The sequence below is a fragment of the Bombus huntii genome, chromosome 5, assembly GCF_024542735.1.
Source record: "Bombus huntii isolate Logan2020A chromosome 5, iyBomHunt1.1, whole genome shotgun sequence".
Taxonomy (NCBI): domain Eukaryota; kingdom Metazoa; phylum Arthropoda; class Insecta; order Hymenoptera; family Apidae; genus Bombus; species Bombus huntii.
Genome location: NC_066242.1, coordinates 12,823,149 through 12,844,034, shown reverse-complemented (window position 1 = coordinate 12,844,034; position 20,886 = coordinate 12,823,149). Strand labels below are relative to the sequence as shown.

The 20,886-nt window shown below is 44.6% G+C and overlaps 2 protein-coding genes and 1 long non-coding RNA gene across 10 annotated transcripts in view; 2 read left to right on the top strand and 1 right to left on the bottom strand.

Moving 5' to 3' along the window:
- The window catches only part of LOC126865588 (trichohyalin), a 68,515-nt gene extending 55,129 nt beyond the window's left edge, over positions 1-13,386 (bottom strand). For 4 of the 7 annotated variants that reach the window (XM_050618302.1, XM_050618303.1, XM_050618304.1 and 1 more), the window contains exon 1: positions 9,494-13,383. In XM_050618302.1, coding sequence (XP_050474259.1) covers positions 9,494-10,279 — 786 coding nt within the window. In that variant the 5' untranslated portion in view covers positions 10,280-13,383. Of the gene's footprint in view, positions 1-9,493 lie in introns of all 7 variants that reach the window. The other 3 variants (XM_050618299.1, XM_050618300.1, XM_050618301.1) reach the window with 2 other exon arrangements.
- On the top strand, positions 10,124-15,354 carry LOC126865615 (uncharacterized). 2 transcript variants are annotated; one of them, XR_007689602.1, is made up of 3 exons: positions 10,124-10,261; positions 13,471-13,724; positions 13,803-15,354. It is a non-coding gene; the product is annotated as an uncharacterized LOC126865615 (long non-coding RNA). The 2 variants fall into 2 exon arrangements; XR_007689601.1 differs by having other exon boundaries at positions 10,140-10,261; positions 13,422-13,724.
- A 167-nt stretch (positions 15,355-15,521) lies between these two features.
- Positions 15,522-19,859, top strand: LOC126865596 (beta-hexosaminidase subunit beta-like). The gene is made up of 7 exons (XM_050618328.1): positions 15,522-15,868; positions 16,475-16,700; positions 17,400-17,521; positions 17,588-17,960; positions 18,242-18,531; positions 18,918-19,180; positions 19,327-19,859. Exons 1-7 carry the CDS (start codon positions 15,668-15,670, stop codon positions 19,502-19,504), a joined length of 1,653 nt encoding a protein of 550 aa, XP_050474285.1. The 5' UTR covers positions 15,522-15,667; the 3' UTR covers positions 19,505-19,859.
- The last annotated feature ends 1,027 nt before the right edge of the window (positions 19,860-20,886 follow it).

Genomic DNA, 20,886 nt, shown 5'->3' with positions numbered 1-20,886 from the left:
TAGATCGGCGCGCAGATTAACTCCGCCCTCGAAACGACCCACCTATTCGATGACTTAAGTACTGTTCCGTTCCTCCAACTCTAAGCAGTTAATCTTCCTTGAACTTATTTTTACACGGTTAAGATCTTGATCACGGAGCGATTCAACAAGTCTATCGTTTTTTTAAATATTTCATTGCTCGTATGTTTCTTACGTAGAAGTAGACACTGTTGGTTTTACGATGAATGATTGATCAGCGCTCCATTTCGGTTCCATCCAACGTGGACCAAACACCTGGTTGCTCGTAGGCAGGAAATTACACGATACCTCGGGGCGTCAAACTATTTCGATTCGGTAAAGGTTAACGAGGGTGTAAGGTTTGGTCGGTCTAACGAATGAATTCTCCGGCAGAGAAAACGGGACAGTGGTATGCCACGACCTCGAAAAGCGTAACTGCGTTCGATTTTTCCGCCAGCTAGAGAGAAAATTCCATACGGCGTTCAAGTGATTCAAGAAACGAATGCAACCCCTGGAAGTCGTAGTACACGTATTTGATGAGACAGACGCGATGGGGATCAGTAGGACGGAGGTAAAAACCGATGAGACGATGGCGAGGTTCGTGAAGCCAATGACAAAGGAAAAGAGGTTGTTGGCAAGAAGGGGATAGAAATAGGGTCACGTAGAAATACGGAAAGAGAACGAGAAAGACCGGAAACGTCTAGGTAAGAAAGAAAAATGAAAAGGGGGAATGCATAAGGCGAGCCAGTAAGAGAGGAGCGAAGGAGCGAGAAAGCGAGAAGAACAGAGGGTTAGAAATATAGTGACCAAAAAAGACAGGAAAAAACACAGTGTGTTGGGGGCGATGCTACGGTTCGAGGGAAAGAAGATGAACGGAGAAGAAAGGACAAAGAATGAAACAGAAAGGCTGGGAACACGGTAGACTGGTAGTGAGTTTGGAAGATGGAAAATGAGAGAGAACAAACGCGAGGAAAGCAGGAGAAGAGTCGAAAGTGAGCACCAGAGAAACGACGACGGAAAACGAGGGAATGACAACTAGAGAGAGAGAGCGGTAGAGAGAGAGAGAGAGAGAGAGAGAAAGAGAGAGTGGAAGTTGGTAGGGGTGAGTTCCTGTCGCTCGATAACGCCTCTGCTTCTGCTCCGTCATCAGCATCTCTTCCTCTCTCTCTCTTTCTCTCTCTTTCTCTTTCTCTCGTCTTCTTATTTTGCCCCAAAGTCTCGATACACGCGACTGGATAAAGTTAAAAAGTACTCGTTTCAAGTAATCACATTTTACTATATTCGTTAAATAAATTCAAATTATAATGGATTGCGGAAAAGTAATGTGATTAAACATTTCGTTTTAAGCTTAAAGTATAATTACATTTAGTACAATGCATTAAATTAATTGTGGACGATTAACGCAATTTATATGTTGTAACGCTATGTATGCCATGTTCACAATCTTCCGGATGAAATAAAAATAAAATAAAATCAATCCTTTCGCAACTGGTGCAGGAAATAAACGAGGAACAAGCACGCATCGATGGTTCGTTTTATCTTCGATCCTGCGAGTCGACCGGCGAGACTGAATCGTCGTTTCGCGGCTACACCCGAGAAATGGTAGTCATGCATCACGCGTGGCAACGGTAATTATGTTAGCCGTTGGAAAATGGTCTTGCTGGAACCGTATCTGACCGGGCGGATCGTGGCTGTACGAGCAAAAATCGGTCGACGTTCGTGCAGATCGACGATACTCGTCGATCCTTCTTATCGCGAGAAGTCCGATATCCCGTGTACGTTTCGGTATCGTGTTTTCGACCGAACGAGTGCATTCGCTGGTCGAAGAATGCTCGGTGATTTATACTGGAAACAGAACGTCGCAGAAGCGCCATAACTCTAGTTTTCGAGATTTGAACAAAAATTATCAGGAGAAGCAAAAGGAACTGATTCGATCTTGTGATCACGTGGTTCACTGGATCGATTGAAGATGTTCGACGTTAACATTTAACACGAGAGTTTCGTAATATTTTTTCACTGATCAGTTTGGTTTACAACATTTTCTCCTCTTTCGATATATGTTTTTTTGTGTCTGTATGTTCTTAATATTTGCTATCGTACACTTTGTATCACCGTGTATATCAATATAATATTGCAATATAATATTTATTTTGCAGAAGGATATTTTCTACGATTTTACCGAAAGCGAGTAAATGGATGTCTCTCCTCGTGGATCGATCGAGTGGCGTTTAAAAGTCGTCGAAATCATTCGACGCGGCTATAATAACCAAAAAAGCTTCGCGCCGAAGCAGAAATAACCTCGTTCCTCTGTCGATGGAATTGCACACGGTTCGCGTTATTGGAAAATACCTAACTCATGAATCGCGCAAAAGCTGTCGCAACCTGGCGAACGATGAAAAAGTTTCAGCTGCGTCTATCTTATCGCGCCACATGTTGGTCCTTCGTTTTGTCTACCGTTTGCCAAAAGAAAAAACGAAGAGAGGAAAGAAGAAGAAGAGAAATAATTGAGACGCCGCATATAGGATAATTTTCAGAATAAACGAGTAACAGTTTTTAAGGCTTAAAACACTCCAAGACGATATATAGAATTTTTAATGGATCGAAAAACGATGGCAACGTTTGTTATCAGACTGCTGGCGTGTTGTCAAGCATTAAGCCCGATGCATTTACATCGTTTCTAAATCGACTTTGATGTTTGAAAAAAGAAGAGAGGAAAAAAAAATACACCAGTCCTTGCGTGTATAGATCGCAACGGCGCATCGATTTTTTAAACATGTGTGCTTATGTCTGATGAACTTCGATAGCTGACATACACGGAAATAGCCGCGGGGGTCATCCCATTAAGTAATCTGACATAGATTACGGAATCGATATCGAGGATTAATTCGCCTTATCGTCGTAGCGCCGTTTTAGTCGTACCTATCCTTTCGTCGTACTGTCTGTGAAAATAGTTGGTAATCGAGAATAGATTGATGCTTCTAAATATATCCATCTGTTATGCCATCGTACGTATATATTTTCTTATATTTTCTTTTAATTTTAGATTTCGATCTTGAAACAATACTTCTCTTGCAAATTTAAACACGAACTTGACGAAGAACTAAGAAGAACATAGAAAATGTATGACACAATATATTCTGTCCCTTATTTTAAATGGTAGATATATGTTGTTACATATAATTCGAATCATATATATGCTCGTGATTCGAACAGAAACGCGAAGCATTCAGTTGGTTGTAGCGCAATAATTTTGGTGCACGCTGGAGAAACAGAAGTGAGGGGCGGAGGGGCGGAACAAACGTCTAAGTAAGCCATCGTGACGCCTGGTCGTGTACAAATAACGGAGAGTGACACGTTGGAAGTCACTTCCTCATTAAAGCCGCAGCTAGTGCGCACATGCCTTCAAAGCATGATTTATAGGGGGTTACCGAGATAACACACAACCAGCACGGAAAGATTATATACGTACGTCAGCTCGTGCAGCAATGAATTCAACATAGCTGCAAATGAAAACGACCGTTCGAAGAGTAGAACGCAGGCGCGTCCTACAATCGGTAAATTGCAATCAGTGATTTTTTTGCGTAACGAGTGAGAATTTTCAAGCGGACGATTGTCAACGTCGCCGAGGAAGATCGAAATGATGAGAACTCGTTGCAAAGATCGACACTCGCGATCAAACATGGTAAAGTTAGATTTAGCGGGGAAAGTTTCCCGAAACAACAGTGGAAATACCGAGGCCAGCCTCGCGAATATTAAAGTTTCTTTGTCCAAAGGATATTACGTTGTACCAATACTCTGTGTTGGAAACTGTTGGCGTCAGGTGGTGAAACATAGTTGGGAGAATGTCTGTAGTTTTCCATAAAAAGCTCGAGCACGTTACATCCCGATGTTTCGAACAGGTTATCGATAACGTATCGACGATGCAAATAAAAAATTGACGAGTTAGGCCACTTTTAAACTTGCGGGTGCCTCGAACTCTTGACGTATTCGGAACTTTCCTATTATAGGATAGAAATTATATTCTTGCAAGTATACCCTGTAATGGTTGGTAAATGCGATTAAACGTCGAGTAAACAACGTTATCGGTAGAAACAACTATAGATGAGAGCGCGAGGGTCTTGGGCCGGATCGATCGATTCATTTTAGAAGACCACGAGAGACACGTTTACTCTGTAACCCCGTGGAACAATGCGGTCGTGCCATAGTTAGACCGCGTGGCATAGGTTCTCGCTAATAATCCGCCTCGATATATTTAGGCCGATCGATATAGACGGACGTGTGCGCCGCACTTTACGCGGACCTGTACGCCACATTCACCAACGACACTCGTCTGAACGCCAGAGTACAATTGTTTTGTCGCGTAGAAACTCGAGATATTGTCTCTTGGAATATTAACTTTGCATACGATACTTCCGTCTTTTAGAACTCTACGATCAAAGAAAAATATTTTTTAAGGTTCTAAGAGGATCGACTGAGAGTAGAATGGCCTGTAGATTCTAAAGCGATCGTTTAAGCCGTTAAAAAGGGAGTCAGAAAAAGCGAAAAAATAGCGCGGCAGTTTCCACGAGTCGAGCCACCTAATTCAGGCTTAGACACAAAAATAATTCGGGTTTCTGGGTTATCGATTCCAGGAAAAGAGAAGTTTACTGGAATATTTCCCTTTCTCAAATACTTCTCGCTAAACTGTTTATATTCAACAATGCTTGATAATCAGCTCGATCCGGTTTTCGTTATATTCAATAATAGAATCTATACATCGAATCGTTTCATCGTAGAAAATCGATAAAAGATTTGAACGGCTGTTTAACGTGGTGCAGCAGCAAGGCAAAAGGAAAATATATCCGAGAGCATTACATAGACGGAATTGCCATAGCAAAAACGGGAAAGAGCGATTCAGTGGGCATGATAATGTTCCCAGAGCGAATCTCCATTTCCAGATGATATTGTCCCGTGTTTACGCGGCAAACGTTTCAAAATCCCCCTGGTATTCAATACGAAAGCACCGACGAAAGACGAGCCGCTAGTAAAAGGAAAGCTAACGAGGACATTGGAAATACGTTTTTTTTTTAAAGTAGAACTTACTTACGACGATTCCGTTTTATGTGTTAATGTATGTAGCGGCTTAATGCCAACTATAAGGCCAGATGCTGGAACCGGATGGCGATCAGAGAGGAACAGAAAGAGACAGAGAGAGAGAGAGAGAGAGAGAGAGAGAAAGAGAGAGTTTCGTCCGTGAGGTTGAAAAGAAGTTAGGGAACGTTATTGACACCGGAAACGCAACAATAAGTCGTTAGCTGTGGGAACACGTTCCTTCTTCGTAATTCCTTCGATTTTCATAGAACTAGCACAATCGGTCGGAATATTTCGAGCCGTGTCGCCATTTAACTATCAACGAAGTTAGAAACGTGTGATTCGGTTAAGCGACGGTGGTTCTCTTTCGACAGACACGGCACTGAACGACAGCTGCGTTCGAGATGAATTGAAAGCAGTGGTATGCACGAAGAACAGCGACCATTAGAGAGACCACTTCAACGACATTAAAGTTATGAACAGAAGCCCTTGGTCAACGATGGTACGTGGTTTATCTCGCTCTTCCGGCGTCGGAATCAATTTGTTTCGTCGAGCCTCTTTAACGGAGCAATTAATCCTCTGAGTTGAATTTCTTGTTGTTAGAAACAAAGCGCTGTTCAAGAACTACATTCAGAAATATTAACAATTTTTACGATCTACGAATACTCTACATCGTAGAATAAAAGTCGTTAAGAGAAGCCAAGTTGTCTGGAAAGCGATACACGAGTCGAAGTTTCCTGGTGGTCGAGTTCTCAGACGAAGCAATCAAATTCTTGAATGCGAATGGCGTAAGACCCAGTTTTCGTTGGACGTCAGGTCAATTCGGAGCTGGCTGTTCCATTGAAAGATGAACAGGCAACGCGATACGAGGTCGGTGTAACCGCAAATTGAATTTTAGGGCGCTTGTACAGATCTCTGACGATGGATCAATGATGACTTCGAGGTACTAAACGTGATTTTAAGAACAGCTTCGTTAAAAGTGTAACAACGGATGTGCAGAAAATGCATTCGTCCTATAGATAGTCCTTTCGAATCATCGTGAAATTAGGCAGCCAGCCTATTTGCCGTTTCTTCCAGACCTTGAAAAGCACGCCACAATCTTCGTAGCGAGGAGACCATCAGCAACTAATTTTTCATTCACCGAGAACCATGTCAAGTGAGCAATTAGATCCGAGGGCTGCTGTTCCGGGCAATTCCTCGCAACAAACGCAGAAAACTCCGTTCCACACGGAATTTTTAATACCACGGAATTCCGCTAACGTCATGAATCAGTCTTCGCCGATGTATTTTGGAAATATGGCCGACCACGAAGTTTAATATTTCAAAGGTCAAATCCACGGTTAACCGAAAGAATTGATCGCGCGCTATACATACAGCTTCCAGGACGGAGAAGGACGTGAATTACGATTTTTCGAAGTTGAAAATTAAATTAATATCGTCAATCGAACAAGTACAATGCTCCTTTCTTCCTCTTCGGTCGTGAAATACGGTGGAGAAAAAAGGAGGAAGGAAAAGAATTGTTCGTTAGCAGTAAACGCAACGCAAGCCACGGAGTTTAATTTCCACGGTTGGCGGCTCTTTGGTTTTTCGGCGGGCCGCGAGAGCTACAGGGAAAAAGAGAAGGATCGGTTGGCGTAACGATAGCATTGCAAAAGTTCCACTGCATTTTTTTACGACCCACTTCCGACGTGCGCCAATTTCGAGGTTGCAGCTACGGCGCGAATCGTGTACGCCAGCCGACAGAGAAAAGGAAAATTAATTCCACCCCCGTCGAACACCCTTCTCAACCGCTTTCCAACCGTTTAATGCATTTTTTCCACCTTCCATTCCGAAGTTCCCGATGTTAATGGCGCCAGGAGAATAAAATAGCTATAGATACACTCTGTGTTTACTCCCATTACTTTACAATGCATAAGAACGATGTTATATCTCCGATATATATAAGCGATACTTGTTTCGATAAGAATGTTTCACTGTTAAACTAAAGATTTTAATACAAAGTAGATATATTTTCTTTAATTGGACGATTAATCACAGAACATCTAGTTTCATAATTTTATTCCAGCATATAGCATACCGGGTCGAAGTTGAACGACGCTTAACCCAGAATATTCTCCACATGCCTTCCCATGATCCACCGTAATCTCCCGCAAACCGCCTAATCTCATTCACCTGATTCGTCGATTCCTCGTTGCCATCGAATTCAACGGTATTTTGTTCGTCGATACCCTAATCCTTCATCGTAACCGTAGGAAACGTGTCGGTGGTCCCAGGGTGTGCCGGAATTACGCAACTTCATGGTCGATTGTCATTCGCAGTGCACAAAACAATGCCGAGGGAAGGATGGTCGATGTTGGAACGCGTGTCATTGCCGCGTAAGAACCATATATACTCCCTATCGTTGTACCACGATGCCAGACGCTGGATAAAAAGGAACAAACGTGGGCAGAAGGCCAGAGAATCCGCCTCTCCCCGAGATTCCTCTACTCTCGCTGCCGATGACTCATGTGCACCGCCATCGTGGCCAAAAATATGCCTGGTGCCACGCTGACGAACCGTGACGGAAAGATTGACGAACAGCGCGATACCGCTACGACCGCAACGCTCGATTGATTCGAATGAAAGATTGATTCGACAGGGGATGAGCTATTACAAGAAGTCATAATCGATTGAGAGATTTGCATCAATCTTCAATTTATGTAGGTTAATCGACGTAGGTTAATGGATAATTTAAGCGTTTAGTAGATGTTACTCGGAGAATATTAACCCTTATTCCGTAAATATACTTTCAGTAGCCTTAAATTATGCGAATCGTTCACGTTTGACAGGTTACTTGCTACTATTTCGGACAAAAATAATACACGTTTACGGGGTAAAGGGCAAGAAGTTTTATATGTACGTATATTTTCCATTAATATCGGAAATATACACGTTTCTAAAAACCATTTACCAAAGTTTGATTCTGCGTGATTTACGGAGGCGAGCGTGCGTTAATGCCACTGCCATGACGATAATCAGAGGCATACTGTAAACATTTCAAAAATAAAGCTCTGCAGAATGTATATTTTTCCGTTCAACGATGGAGGGTATAATATATATACAAGATAAAAAGGAAACGTGTAATAAAAAAAACTTGCGAACGATTTATAAACTTTTGCTCGAGAAAAACCCGCAAAATACCGATTTACGTCACCGAAAGTCTCATTCGGAAAGATTCGTGTGATTCATATTTCAATCTCTGTCCTCCCTTGGAAACTTTGAAACAGGAAATTCCTGTAATTCATTTCTGCACGCTTTCTTGCCCAAGGGCTCTCACCTAAGATCAAAACGAGAATTTTTCGCTTCGTAATTTGCCTGGTATTTTTTGCCGGAAAAAACTACCGCAACTCGCGTGGCTCTTCTTTAGCCACGAGCACAATGACGAAGAATTAAACGCCTCGATTAAGAGCCATATAGCGCCACTCACGTGACGTTCTGCCGTAATCGAACGAAACTTGACGTCTTTACAGACGTAACGATGTTCACGATCGTTCGATAAACTTTTTCAACGAAGACGAACACGACATTTTGAATAAATACCGGGTTTTACGAAAGACGGGCGATCTATTCGTGAAGCTACACTTCGACTACGATATTATATAAATATGCGACGGGCTTCGCGAACGGCTAACATATTGATCCATCCGTCGTCCTCGAAGGCAATGCGTACACGTCTCGTTGAAGGAAACGCAGAAGAATTAGGGAGTAGAATAAGACTTGTTGCGAACGACATTGTGAATGATCAATGGAGTTTTGTCAACGTGACAGTTTGTTTTAAGACATGTTCACACGATTGAATTGACAGTTAATGAGGTTTGAACGATCGAAGGTTATGGCGAACGATTGATCATCGAGAGATTTCGAGTAGAAAATATCGGATGAATCGGTACATCGGTGGCTCCCCCTTCACGTCGCATTTTTGGCCAATCAATAAACGTATCTATACGAAGCGGCGAAAAAAGAAACGGGCCATTAGAAGTAGATCGATAAGTTTCTAGCGGCAATCACGACACGTTGAGTCGATTCCCTCGATTTAGAAATGTCAGAAACAGTCGACGAATATTTGGACAGGGACGTTACGCAAGGAACGATAGGATCGACGCAGATTCGTCGACGAAGTGGGTATCGGATCGGTGGATATCGTTAAGTTTTAGCTTAATCACTTTGACCTAAATTCCACGCGCGTCATCGAAAACGGGTCATGAAGAACGCACCGAAGAGGCGACGACGAAAACTTCACGCATCCTTTGCATAGAACCCTCTGCGGTACTATCCGTCATCGAGGAAAGAAGGCAACGAAACAGAAAGAATAAAAGGGAGAAGCACTAAAGAAGGGTAAAAAAGCGGCTATAAAAAGCAAGAAAGAAAAATCTGCAGCTCGACTGACCTGATTCTCGGAGCTGAGCAGCTTCAGCTGTTCGTTGATCAGGCTGTACTTGGAACTCTCTTCTTTTCTCAGTGCTCTCTCCTTCTTGAGCTCGGGACTCCAGAAGGTCTTGATGCTATGCATCGAGCTGCCGAGCTTTTGGTTCGTCAGCTCGAGCTCCTTCTTGAGGTTCCCGAGCTCTCGTTGGAGATCGTTGTTCTGATGTTGGAGTTCACCGATATAGCCACCGCTGTCACGCAGCATGTGCGTATTCGGGCTCTGTCTTGCCGATCTCGAACCGTACAGCTCATCTTCCAGGTAGAGTCCACGATCGCGGCTACGTTCACGAGGATCGCGTATCGGCACGAACTCGCGATCGTGATCGAGAATACCCGCGGATGCACGATCAAGGCTGGTATACCTCGCTGACATGCCCGCCGAGCTGGACATGGCGGGTCTCGAGGCGCTTCTGGATCTGTGATGTCCGCCCCCACCGCCCCCGGTTGACATACTCCTGCCCCTCTCCTCGAGCATCACGGGACTGGCGAGGTCCTCGTCGCGGGAGTAGTACGGACTGCCCAGCTGATGGTGATGGTAGCTGCCGAATCCGAGGTGCTCCGGCGAGTTGTTCCCGCTACGAGTGCCTCTCTTGCGACCCAAAGGACTGCCACGACCGCTCGCGTAGCTTCTCGACGGGCTACGATCGACAGTGGGCAACTCGCCTACGCGACGACCGCTTCGGGGCGAACGAGTACCGCCTCCTGGCCCGACCACTCCGCTTCCGCTCGAGTACGGATCTCGCGACATTGTTTCTCGATTCCGTTCTATACTTTCTATCAATCGTTTTTCTCCGATTAATGGTACGCAGTTCGCGCGAATACTCTTTCCGCTTTCTCGTGGAGGATTTCGTGAGATTGCTCACTATATCTCTACGTTCGCTGCTCCTCGGATAACTCGACAATTAAGACTCGTGATAATAAATTGGTCGATCTTTCTCGATACTTTCTTCGCGCGAGTAATTTATTCGAGTGCGCCGAGAATAATTTCGTCGTGTCTTTCTAATATCGTTTTTCTCTAGCGTTCTATGATTTTTCTACGCGAATCGGGTTGATCTATCGTTACTTTTCGCGGATCAGATACGAGCATATTCTCCGCGTCACGCGACGTGTTTCGCGTTTCAGGCACGTGTGCCGATCCTCGATGATCCGTTTCGATCGTCCTGTTATGCCACGGTGTCCATCCAATCGAGTGCCGATCCGCCGCTCGAGATTCTCGTTTCCGTTGCAATTTTTCACGCAACGTGGTCCCGAATCGGTTTGGCAGCTCTTCTACTCTACGCGAAAATGTTTGTCCGCGAGCGGCGAGCATTGACGACAACGCCTAACGCGTCGATCGAAGAGAGGTCCGGCGATCGATCGGCTTCATCGTTAAACAGATCCACCTTAACCAACTCGAATCACCGGCAAGTCAGTTCTCTTTCTCTCTCCTTTCTTTCTCTTGTTATTCCTTGCCAAGGATCCACCTTCTTGCTGGAAAGCCGTGCCGCACGCGTGGCTCGTCCCGTGTATGCGTGAGGTCACGACCCTCGTACTCGACGATCGATCTTTGACCTTCTTTCACCGGCAAAGCCCATCGAGTGGAGATGGATAGAGATCGAGGGGGAGAGAGAAAGAGAGGAGGACGATCCCGTTTCCGCGACGAATCCGTACTCCACCGGCGCACCGTACCGATATTCTCCTTTATCTTCCCTCTTCCTCCGTATCTCTTCCGATCGCTCCTCTCTCCCTCGCCCTCCGTCTCGCGAATCCTTCGGACGGGACTGAGTTCCTGATCTCCGTTCGTGTCGCGGTGTCCAGTCGCGAGAACCGACTCTCTTCCGCGAACCCTCTGCCAACACGGGGCGAGCTGAGTGGTCGGGGCGCGTGCGTGCGTATTTTACGCGCGTCTGTTTACCAGCCGTGTGTCTACACGCGCCGCGGCGTTCCCGTTTCGCGAAACCCGTACCACCTCGGCTCCCTCCTTATCGATCTCATCCTCGCGTCTCTTCTCTCCGGTCCCGTGATCGTCTCGCCTCCACGTTCTCGGTGTTCGCGTTCCTCTATATTCTTCCTCCCTCGCGCCTCCACTCTCCTTCCCCTTTCTATCTCACCCTCTCCTCTCCCTCTTCTGTCTTCGTACTCTCCTCGTCACCGACCACGACGACGATCACGACGCCGATGACGACGACGACGACGACGAAGACGACGATCAACCGACCGATCCGACCTACCGCCCGAACCGCCACTATCCACCATCCACCACGACTCGACACCGCCACACGTCCGTGCACCACTCTCTCTCTACCCGCTACCGCCACCAACCTCGCCGCCGCCGCCACCGCCGCCGCCGCGCACACACCTACGTGCCCTCTCTCTCTTTCGCCCTCGGGCTCGCCCTCGCTTTTCCCTCCGCGCACATACACACAAGCTCGCGCGATCGCACACCCTTCTAAGAAACGAGAGAGCGTGGCGGCGCGCCAGAGTACACGCACGATGCTGCCGAGATTGATAGATGCTTCCGTGAGACCGGAAGCGTGCCGGCAGATCTTGTTTCGTTCGAGGCAACGCGCTCGCAACCGGCCGATTCGGTGACCACACGCCGCAACACCACGCACTCACGGGACTAAACTGTAACCGCTAGCGAACCACCCTTTCGTTTCACCGTCGCCGGCTGCCTCGTTCCTTCCTTCTCTCTTTACGTTCTCCTACTCTCTTCTCTTCTCCTCTCCTCTCTCCAGGCAAAAGCGGCGCGCACGCTGTCGAGCCTCTCCCCTACCCCCGTGATCACACGAGCACGTCGCGGCGTCGCCTCGTGTACGCACGCCACTACGATTCCCACCACCACCACCGACTACTACTACTAGCAGCGATTAAGTGGACCGCGTCGGCAGCGCCCTCCGTCGACGTCATCGACGTCGTTACGACGGACTACTACTATCGCGAGCACGAGCATCACGCGTCGCGTCGTTCGCTCGATTCCTCGCGCTCACCCCCACCGTACACCCCTCCGACTATATTCCCCGACCGTCGTCACCCCACCAGCCGACTTCTTCGTCCTCCCTCCTGCGCAGATGGTTGCCGGCGCGCGCGCGCAGATCCATGCCGGGTCGACGGATGATTTTTGGACCAGCTCGGGACGATTCGACGGCTTACGTTTCCTCTTCCTACGGGTTTTGTTTGCCTATCCGCTCTTCTGCCGGATAGAAGGGGAGCGGTCTCTAATGGGAAAACTTTGTCCGGAGGAATTTCACGGAGATCCACGTTGTTCTTTGCCTTTTTCCGACTCGGCCAACTTTTGTTTCACCTCACTTCGGGGTGAAAGGCCGTTCCAGGGTTTATTTTAGTTCCAAGGGTTGAAATTTGTTGTTGCAAATATCGTTTCGTGTCAGAAGTTCGGTTTTGATGCAGGTTTTGATGCAAGTAATCCGACGTAATTTGACTTGGGGTGGACGTTATTGGTTCTCGAGCACCGAGAATGAAAAATTTGCAAGATTTATCGCTGTGGGCGTAATTGCACGACGATAAACGAGGACGGTCACAGAGTTGAGCGACGTGTTCTGTACCATCGGTGAAAAACGATGAGAACCGTCACCAATTCGTTTCGTTACGATTGTCAATGGCTGGTGAATGAAGAGTTAAAAGGCTGACAAACGCACCACCGGATCATGAATGGTGGCCAATCGTCTAGGGCACCCCTGTCCAAGAACATAGATATAATATCGTCTTTCCGTCCTTTATAACTATTTCCTAAAGTTATTTTTTAAGAATATCTTTTAACAAACAATGCATTGAATATCACGATAAATGTAAAATGCGGCAAACGTACATAGCTTTCGTCTAAAGCGACCTTTATAAAATTCCAAACTTTGAACAGTCTTCCTCTGTAAATAGAAGTATTGCAATTTCTTGAGGTTTCTGCTATGCAAATTTTGAATGGAAATACGTCAACGTGGTGCCTAGTTTGCGTGACACGTTCCTGAATGCACGTTCCACTTCGCAACCCCTCGTCTCACCCCTCTGGCGTCCGTCGACCCGGCGTACGACATCGCAATCAATGAAGCTACGATTCACCGAGCAGTGCCGTGCGACCAACTGGCTCCTAAAGTTCCAATTTCACGAAACCAGACGTGTCATCAATTTTCCCCGTAACAGTTGGTAATATCGTACGAAATACAGAAAAGAACGAGCCACAAATTTACATTGGAATTTTAAAGGTACTTTTGTTATTTTGGACCGAACAGATGACGGTCGTGGTTTGAAGCTTCGTAATTCTACCTTTATCTCTTCCACAGGTACAAGTTGCAAGCATTGTTGCGAATTTGTATCGATTCACGCGGAATTGGGAAATTGTGTTATCCTCGGCCGAAGAATTTAGAGCAGAAAGACGTGTCTTCGTTGGGAAAAGTTGGGAATCGTTGCCGTCGCTCGTGGAAGGTGAAGGAAATGCGCAAGCCCGTGTTTTACGATCGGGCCAGCGGCTTCTTTGACAACACAGACGCCGGGGGAAAGTCTTCCCCGTTTTTCATTCCTCCGCGTTTCATCCTAATCTCCAAGGGGTGAAACTCGTCACCTTCGAATTCGCATTTTCCTCTGACTAACTCGTGTTTACCCGATGACTCAACTTTTCAAAAGATCCGTCGTGTAACAGAAATCTAGAGAATCCCTCGTGAAATATTGTTGCCCGTTGTTTGATATCAGGGATCAGTTGACGTCACTGGAAAAATCACTTTCATAAAATACTACCAATTCGTTATTTTTGAGAACCCGAATTGTATCCGTGAAGTATCTCGAAGAATAAAATGCTTGTTTCCCCTGTGCATTATTTATTTCTTCATAAACCTTTCATTTTGTTTCGTTTCGTACAAGTTTTATATTTCTATTGCTGGCAATTCTAGCGTTAATATCAATAGGAAGAAAGTGAAATAAATCTATCAAGAAATAATTTTATCTCTATTTACGTTTACGCGAAAAAGAGTAAAAAACGGGAAATAACATGTGTCACGTCATTCGACAATAATCACGATGATCTATCGGCATCCGCTATCGCAAAGTCCGAGCGATCGTCGACCTTTGCACTTCGATGCCTCGCCGTTTCGATATTGACCGACGATATCGTGAGCGGATCACGCTTGGCTGAACTTCATTCTCCAATTAATTTAGACACGATAGGCGACGTCTCCCATTCAGAGAGGCCGTATTCATAATACGGTACCAACATTTGCATGCTTCCGACGCTACTTCATTCGACAGCGTAACATTTCCTTTTAATTTTGATTCAACCGTGACAAAATAATGTTGCAGTCGTGAATCAATCAAACTGTCGGATAAACGCTTGATTTTAACAAGATATCGTATGTTTTTGTCGTCGGCACATTATCGATGAAATTGAAAGTCATTGATATCAAAAGATATTACATAATTATGAAGAGACTTATTTTGAAAAGAACGATGCGAAGAGATTGATATGATTAAGATGCGATATCTTCTATAAAAGTTTCGCAATTCGATTGCAAATTTTCGCACAGACATATATGCTCGTTATCATATTGCTATACATCCAGCCTATACTAATTACTAGAATTTGTTGCACTCATTTTAAAAGAGGAACGTTGCAAGTGTGAGGTTTCCTTTCATTTCATTAGCAAGATTATCCATAACCATCTCGAAGAATAGGTACCTTAGTCTAGGAACTCTAGTCAGGGTTTTGAACTCTACACCACTTCCACATCTTTAAAAAGACTGCCGCTCTTGACCAAAAGAAAAGAGTTTCTCCCGATGACTTTCCAGAATGTTTGCAGAGATGTTCCTCTAACCGGTCTCATATGCTGCACGCAGCGTTGAACGCGGTCACGTTTAAGAATTCCACGTGGTGTCAACGATCTACCAATGCGATCAACGATTAACAGCGTTCGTCTTTGTCCGCAACAGCGATTCTCGTCTACTGCAAGACGTTCGTTTAAGGACACAGCCGACCCGTGAACTGGTTGTTCCCACTTGACCGTGAGCACGCCGCCAGGCAAAGTGATGAAAGTTAAGTGGCGCAGCCTAAGGTCGTTACCACTCTCGTTACCGTACGCGTCGTTCTCTGCGTTCAGTAGACGATGACCACTCGCTGGCGTCGCATCGTTCCTCCCGTTGAAAACCTGCTCGTAAACCGATGGACATGAGGACCAGGTTGCCAACGTTGTTCCTGTTGCTAGGATGGCTATCGTATCTCTTGGTACACAGAGTTCACTCGTTGAACCCGGACGCTGGCTCTTGGGTGCGTCCCACTCAGGGCGAACCATGGCCCAGTCCAACAAATCGCATGGTGCGCAATGCGTTCTATCTTCTGCGACCCTCGACTTTCCAGTTTAACGTGAGTAATTGAAGAAGGTAATTCCATGGGGAGACGTTTCGTTTTCTACGTGGGTATTTCTAATTGGTACTTTACGTAGAGCAAGTTTAAGTGTTTCACGGGGACATTGGCAGCTGAAGTTTCTGGCTCCAAAAGACTTGTTCGTTGATTGTAGAGTTGGACGATAGTTGGACGAAAGTTGTAGGTTTGTTGCATTTTATGGCTTTATGATAGCGGAGCTTCCCTCAGTAGGAAGCGAATAGCAAAGCGTAGAGGTATCTTCTTGCGGGAACAGGTTTCCTTTGACTGGGGGACTCGCCCGTGGAAATTCGGCCCAAGCGCGTGCAAATTTTTATAAAAAGTTAATTTCATAGTCGGAACGTGCTTGTAAATATTCGCTATCTTGTTCCGTTGTCTTGTTTTTTAGTCCAACTTGTATCGTTTTCGATGTATCCGCATTTGCGGATAACAGATAACTCTCTGTGTCGTTATCTTAATTATACTACGCGCGTGATTTATCTGTGTGACGTACGGCGAGAATGCAAAGTCAGGTTTCCTACAATAATTATGGCTTCAAATGGACAATTAATGTTATTTTGTCTAAATTGAAGTGAATCGGTTTCGCAGGTGATTGGCGGCGCATGCGATATTATGACGGATGCGGTGGAGAGGTACAAGGCAATTATTCTAACGGAAGCACGAATAGCGAAGATTTCGTCGCAAGGCCATCCTAAATTCCCAGTAAGAGACGATGCAACCATCAAAGGTACTCTCAGCGCTTTGGATATTCACGTGACAATGCCTTGCGAGATGGATGGCAATCACTGGCCTCATTTAGAGATGTCGGAATCATGTAAGTGCTTCTGCTATAACGGAAAGTAGCAAAATGATCGTGCATTCTTAATAAGAAACTTGATGTAACATAAGCAACATGTTCCCGAACAGTTGTGTTAAGTCATTAAGACAGCTGGTAAGTGGATTAGTGCGAATGGATCTCATTAAATAACATCGTCATTTTTTATTTCATCTCTCGACTGATAACATAGAATGTCAATGATACAATTACGAGATCATGAAAGCTTCGAGTGGCAAGATGCTTACAAGTATCCAGAAACTGCAAATATTAGAAAGACGTTTAATGATACGCGAATAAACGAGTCAATAGGACGATCGAAACAAAGCCACGTTACGAAGCCTGATTTTTCTTCATCGTTTCTTATTTAGCTTCGCTTGAAAGTCGAACCGAGCGATTAACTGCAAAAGTAGCGTGAAGATTATACGCACGCACATTCTACCATTATTGTGCAAGATTTAAATCTTTTACACGCGATAGTTCTTTCGTCTTCGTTTTTCCTTTTTGAATGAAACGAACGAGTCACGATAAGGATCGATAAATATTCCACGGAGTTCCAAGGTTCCCCTAACAGGAACTTGATAGAAATTTTAAGTACTACGATAGACCTGAAAGTTCGGTCGACTCTCGCAAACATCGGTAGGAAGAGATGCGTCTTCTTCGAACAGATTTAAACTCGAATCGATTGAACTTTCGCAGACGCTCTCGTGATCAACGAAAACTCTACAGTCGCGAATCTGGTAGGTGCGTCGATATGGGGAGTTCTTCGAGGTCTCGAGACTTTTTCTCAGCTCTTAATCCCAGCTGGTAATGGTTCTCACGTAAGTATGTGCATAGAAAATGAATAAATATGAAAAATGTATTATAAGCACGCGTTTCTTTTGTAGTTGAAAATCAGATGTCAGACCATTCAGGATGCTCCAAAGTTTCCTCATCGTGGACTACTGTTAGACACGTCTCGCCATTATTTGCCCATCTCTGATATAATGCTTACTCTGGACGCCATGTCTTATAATAAAATGAACGTTCTTCACTGGCACATCGTCGATGACAACAGCTTCCCTTACCAGAGCTCCAGTTATCCGGAACTGTCCGCCAAGGGAGCGTACCATCCCTCAATGGTATACACATTAAACGATATCCAGACGATCGTTGACTACGCCAGGCTAAGGGGCATCCGAGTGATGCCGGAATTCGATACTCCTGGACATACTAGGTCATGGGGTTTAGCTCATCCTGAACTATTGACCACTTGCTACGGTAAATACATTATACTTCGATCGATTTCTGACTAAAAAATTTTTCCACAATTATCAAATTTTAAATTAATATTCCATTTAAATTCTTCGATACTACTATAAAAATTAATGATTCCAAACTTTTCAAGGATAATATATGTACATACACGTGTAGGTCTATTAAATTCTCTTTTTAATACGTCTTTTCACTTTTTTATTATTGTTTAATCTCTCTATTACTAATCGTTTAACCATTCGAAAAACGATAAAATTTCTAAGCTGTCGTATGAAAAATATTATTAGATAACGAAGGAAAGGCAAACGGGAAATTGGGCCCAATGAATCCGACGAGTCCGCAGCTTTACGAGTTCCTCAGTCGTTTATTCGCCGAGATCGTGCAGGTATTTCCGGATCAATACGTTCATCTTGGCGGCGATGAAGTGCCATTCGATTGTTGGATGAGCAATCCGGTGATCAATTCGTATATGAAATGGCACAACATGTCCAGCTATACGCAACTCGAGAGCGAGTACATCGGCAAGCTTCTTCATATCACCAATTCTCTTCAGGCGAGCACGATCGTGTGGCAGGAGGTAAAGTATCACCCTATGGTGTTTGTTCGTCTCATAAAACGAAGCTGAAGACGACCGGGTAATAAAAACCGATAGTGAACCTATTAATCGCTCGCCTTGTGATTGCTTCGTGCGTGAGATTGCAAATGAAACGATCGCGTTTTATCACCAACGGACGTTCCGCAAGTGGAAAACACGTTAAATAAATGGTATATTTTAGACGATGATATCGTTTACTGCTTGGGTCGGTCGTACAGAAGAATATTCATTTTTCATAACATCAAACGACAGCAAATATTCCATCGTGATAAGTGTCCCAAAGCAAATTTATTGGTCGTTTGCATTGGCGTTAAATGAAGCAGAAGATAGGTCAGTGAATTGAGATCTAAATCGTTGTTGGTTTTCAGGTATTCGAAAATGGAGTCGTCATGCCGAATAGTACTGTGGTGCACGTGTGGACCGGCCAGTGGGCGAAGAAGTTGGAGAACGCGACCAAAGCTGGACATCCGGTACTGTTATCAGCCTGTTGGTATTTGGATCATATCGCTGGTGGCGGTGACTGGAAGAAGTTCTACAAATGTGACCCATTGTCGTTCGCCGGGGTGTCATCAAACTTGACTAAATTGATGCTGGGTGGCGAAGCTTGCATGTGGGGAGAATTTGTCGACAGGTAGTTATTTGTTCTTTCGTCGCGTCTAATTGAACTTGAATCCACGTGGATAAGACTTTAAAATATATTCAATTGATTCGAGTAACGTACGATTGGAGATTTATCCGTCGAATGGGTAATTGAAAAATTGATGTTCTTGTTTCTAGGAACAATGTGCATTCGAGAATATGGCCTCGTGCTAGCGCAGCTGCAGAGCGTCTTTGGAGCAGTACGAAACCAGACGAATACAAGGCTGCTCAACGCCTCGAGGAGCATGCCTGTCGCATGAACAGGCGTGGAATTCCGGCGCAACCACCGAATGGGCCTGGATTCTGCGTGATGTAATGGAAGGACAATTAGCTTAACAATTCTATTTAGACGTGCCAGAAACACACGTCACACTTTAACAAGTGATTAATGACTATTTACAAAAAAAAAGAAGCCGCAATGTAATAAAGAATAAAGTGTTTCCAAAAGTTGGTCCGATAATTAAAAAAGATTTTCGATGTAACTTACAGATCAATCGTGCGTTCTGTAAGGTTAATTGATATTCCTATAAGGTTAATTGATTAAAATTTAAAATGTTTTTATAGTTAGAAATTTGTAAGAAGACTATACGAAGTAGGTATAAAATATTTACGGTCGAAAGTTTTCACTGAATTATAGAAAATACATTTACAGTCGGCTAATGCATAGTTAATTACATTACGTTACTTAATATACATTAGCTAATTACTGCTTTAACTTTGATGAAGCAGAAGCAAAGATAGATACTTAGCAATAAGGAAATTCCTCCTTTGATAGCTTTTCTATCTGTTGCAGCGCACCAGCAAGATGATAAAGTCATCGAGTCTTTAAAAATAATTTAACCGGTTAACTACGTTTGACGAGTATACACGTCAAACAAAAGCTTTATTTCGGTATGTTTGTACTCGTTGTCGCTTGTATTCATTTACGCATTCCACGGCCTAACCCTGTGAGAGATTTCTAAAATCAAATTCCCCAGTTAACTGGTTAAGTAATTAGCGACCGTTTATAACCAAGGAAACCTCAACGACTTGGATTTTTTGGAATTAGGCCAGGGCTACGCGAGTGCTGAACCGACGACGATGTGTTGCGTGGCCTGTGTTGTAGAAATGCATTCACACAACGTGTCACACAACTAAATGTGCCACGGTGCTCGCGTGTGCGTACATTTCTACAACACAGGCCACGCAACTCAGCGTCGATCTAACGCTGGCCCCGGCCTTACTGTACCTTCCCTTTCTTTCCTTAAACTCAGGGTGTTTTATTATCTTTTCACCTGTGGACCATTTCGTAGAAGTTGGACCTTTTCCTTCCTTGGCATATGCCCTCACCAATTACTTATTCTCTCTACCCTTGGCATCTCGAGAAAAGTGAGGTAATTCGATTACCCATCGCCAGCGATATGTCTAACTTCAATTATTCTTCCACTAGTCAGTCTGTAATAGAATTTCGTCAAGAAAACACTCATTTCTCCTCCCAGTTTACGCGCCTATCCTGGTTTTCTTTCCGAACGGTCCTTATACTTCAGAGAGACTGTATTAAGTTGCAGCTCGAGGTAGACGAACGACAGTTCACGTGAACGATCTCGTATTTGCAATGCTATCCTTTCTCTTTTTCCTTCTCGTCTTTCTTTTTTTCACCCCTTTCTTGTCATCCTCCTCTATCTCTCTTTTTCTGACTTTTAACTTTCCCTATGTTTT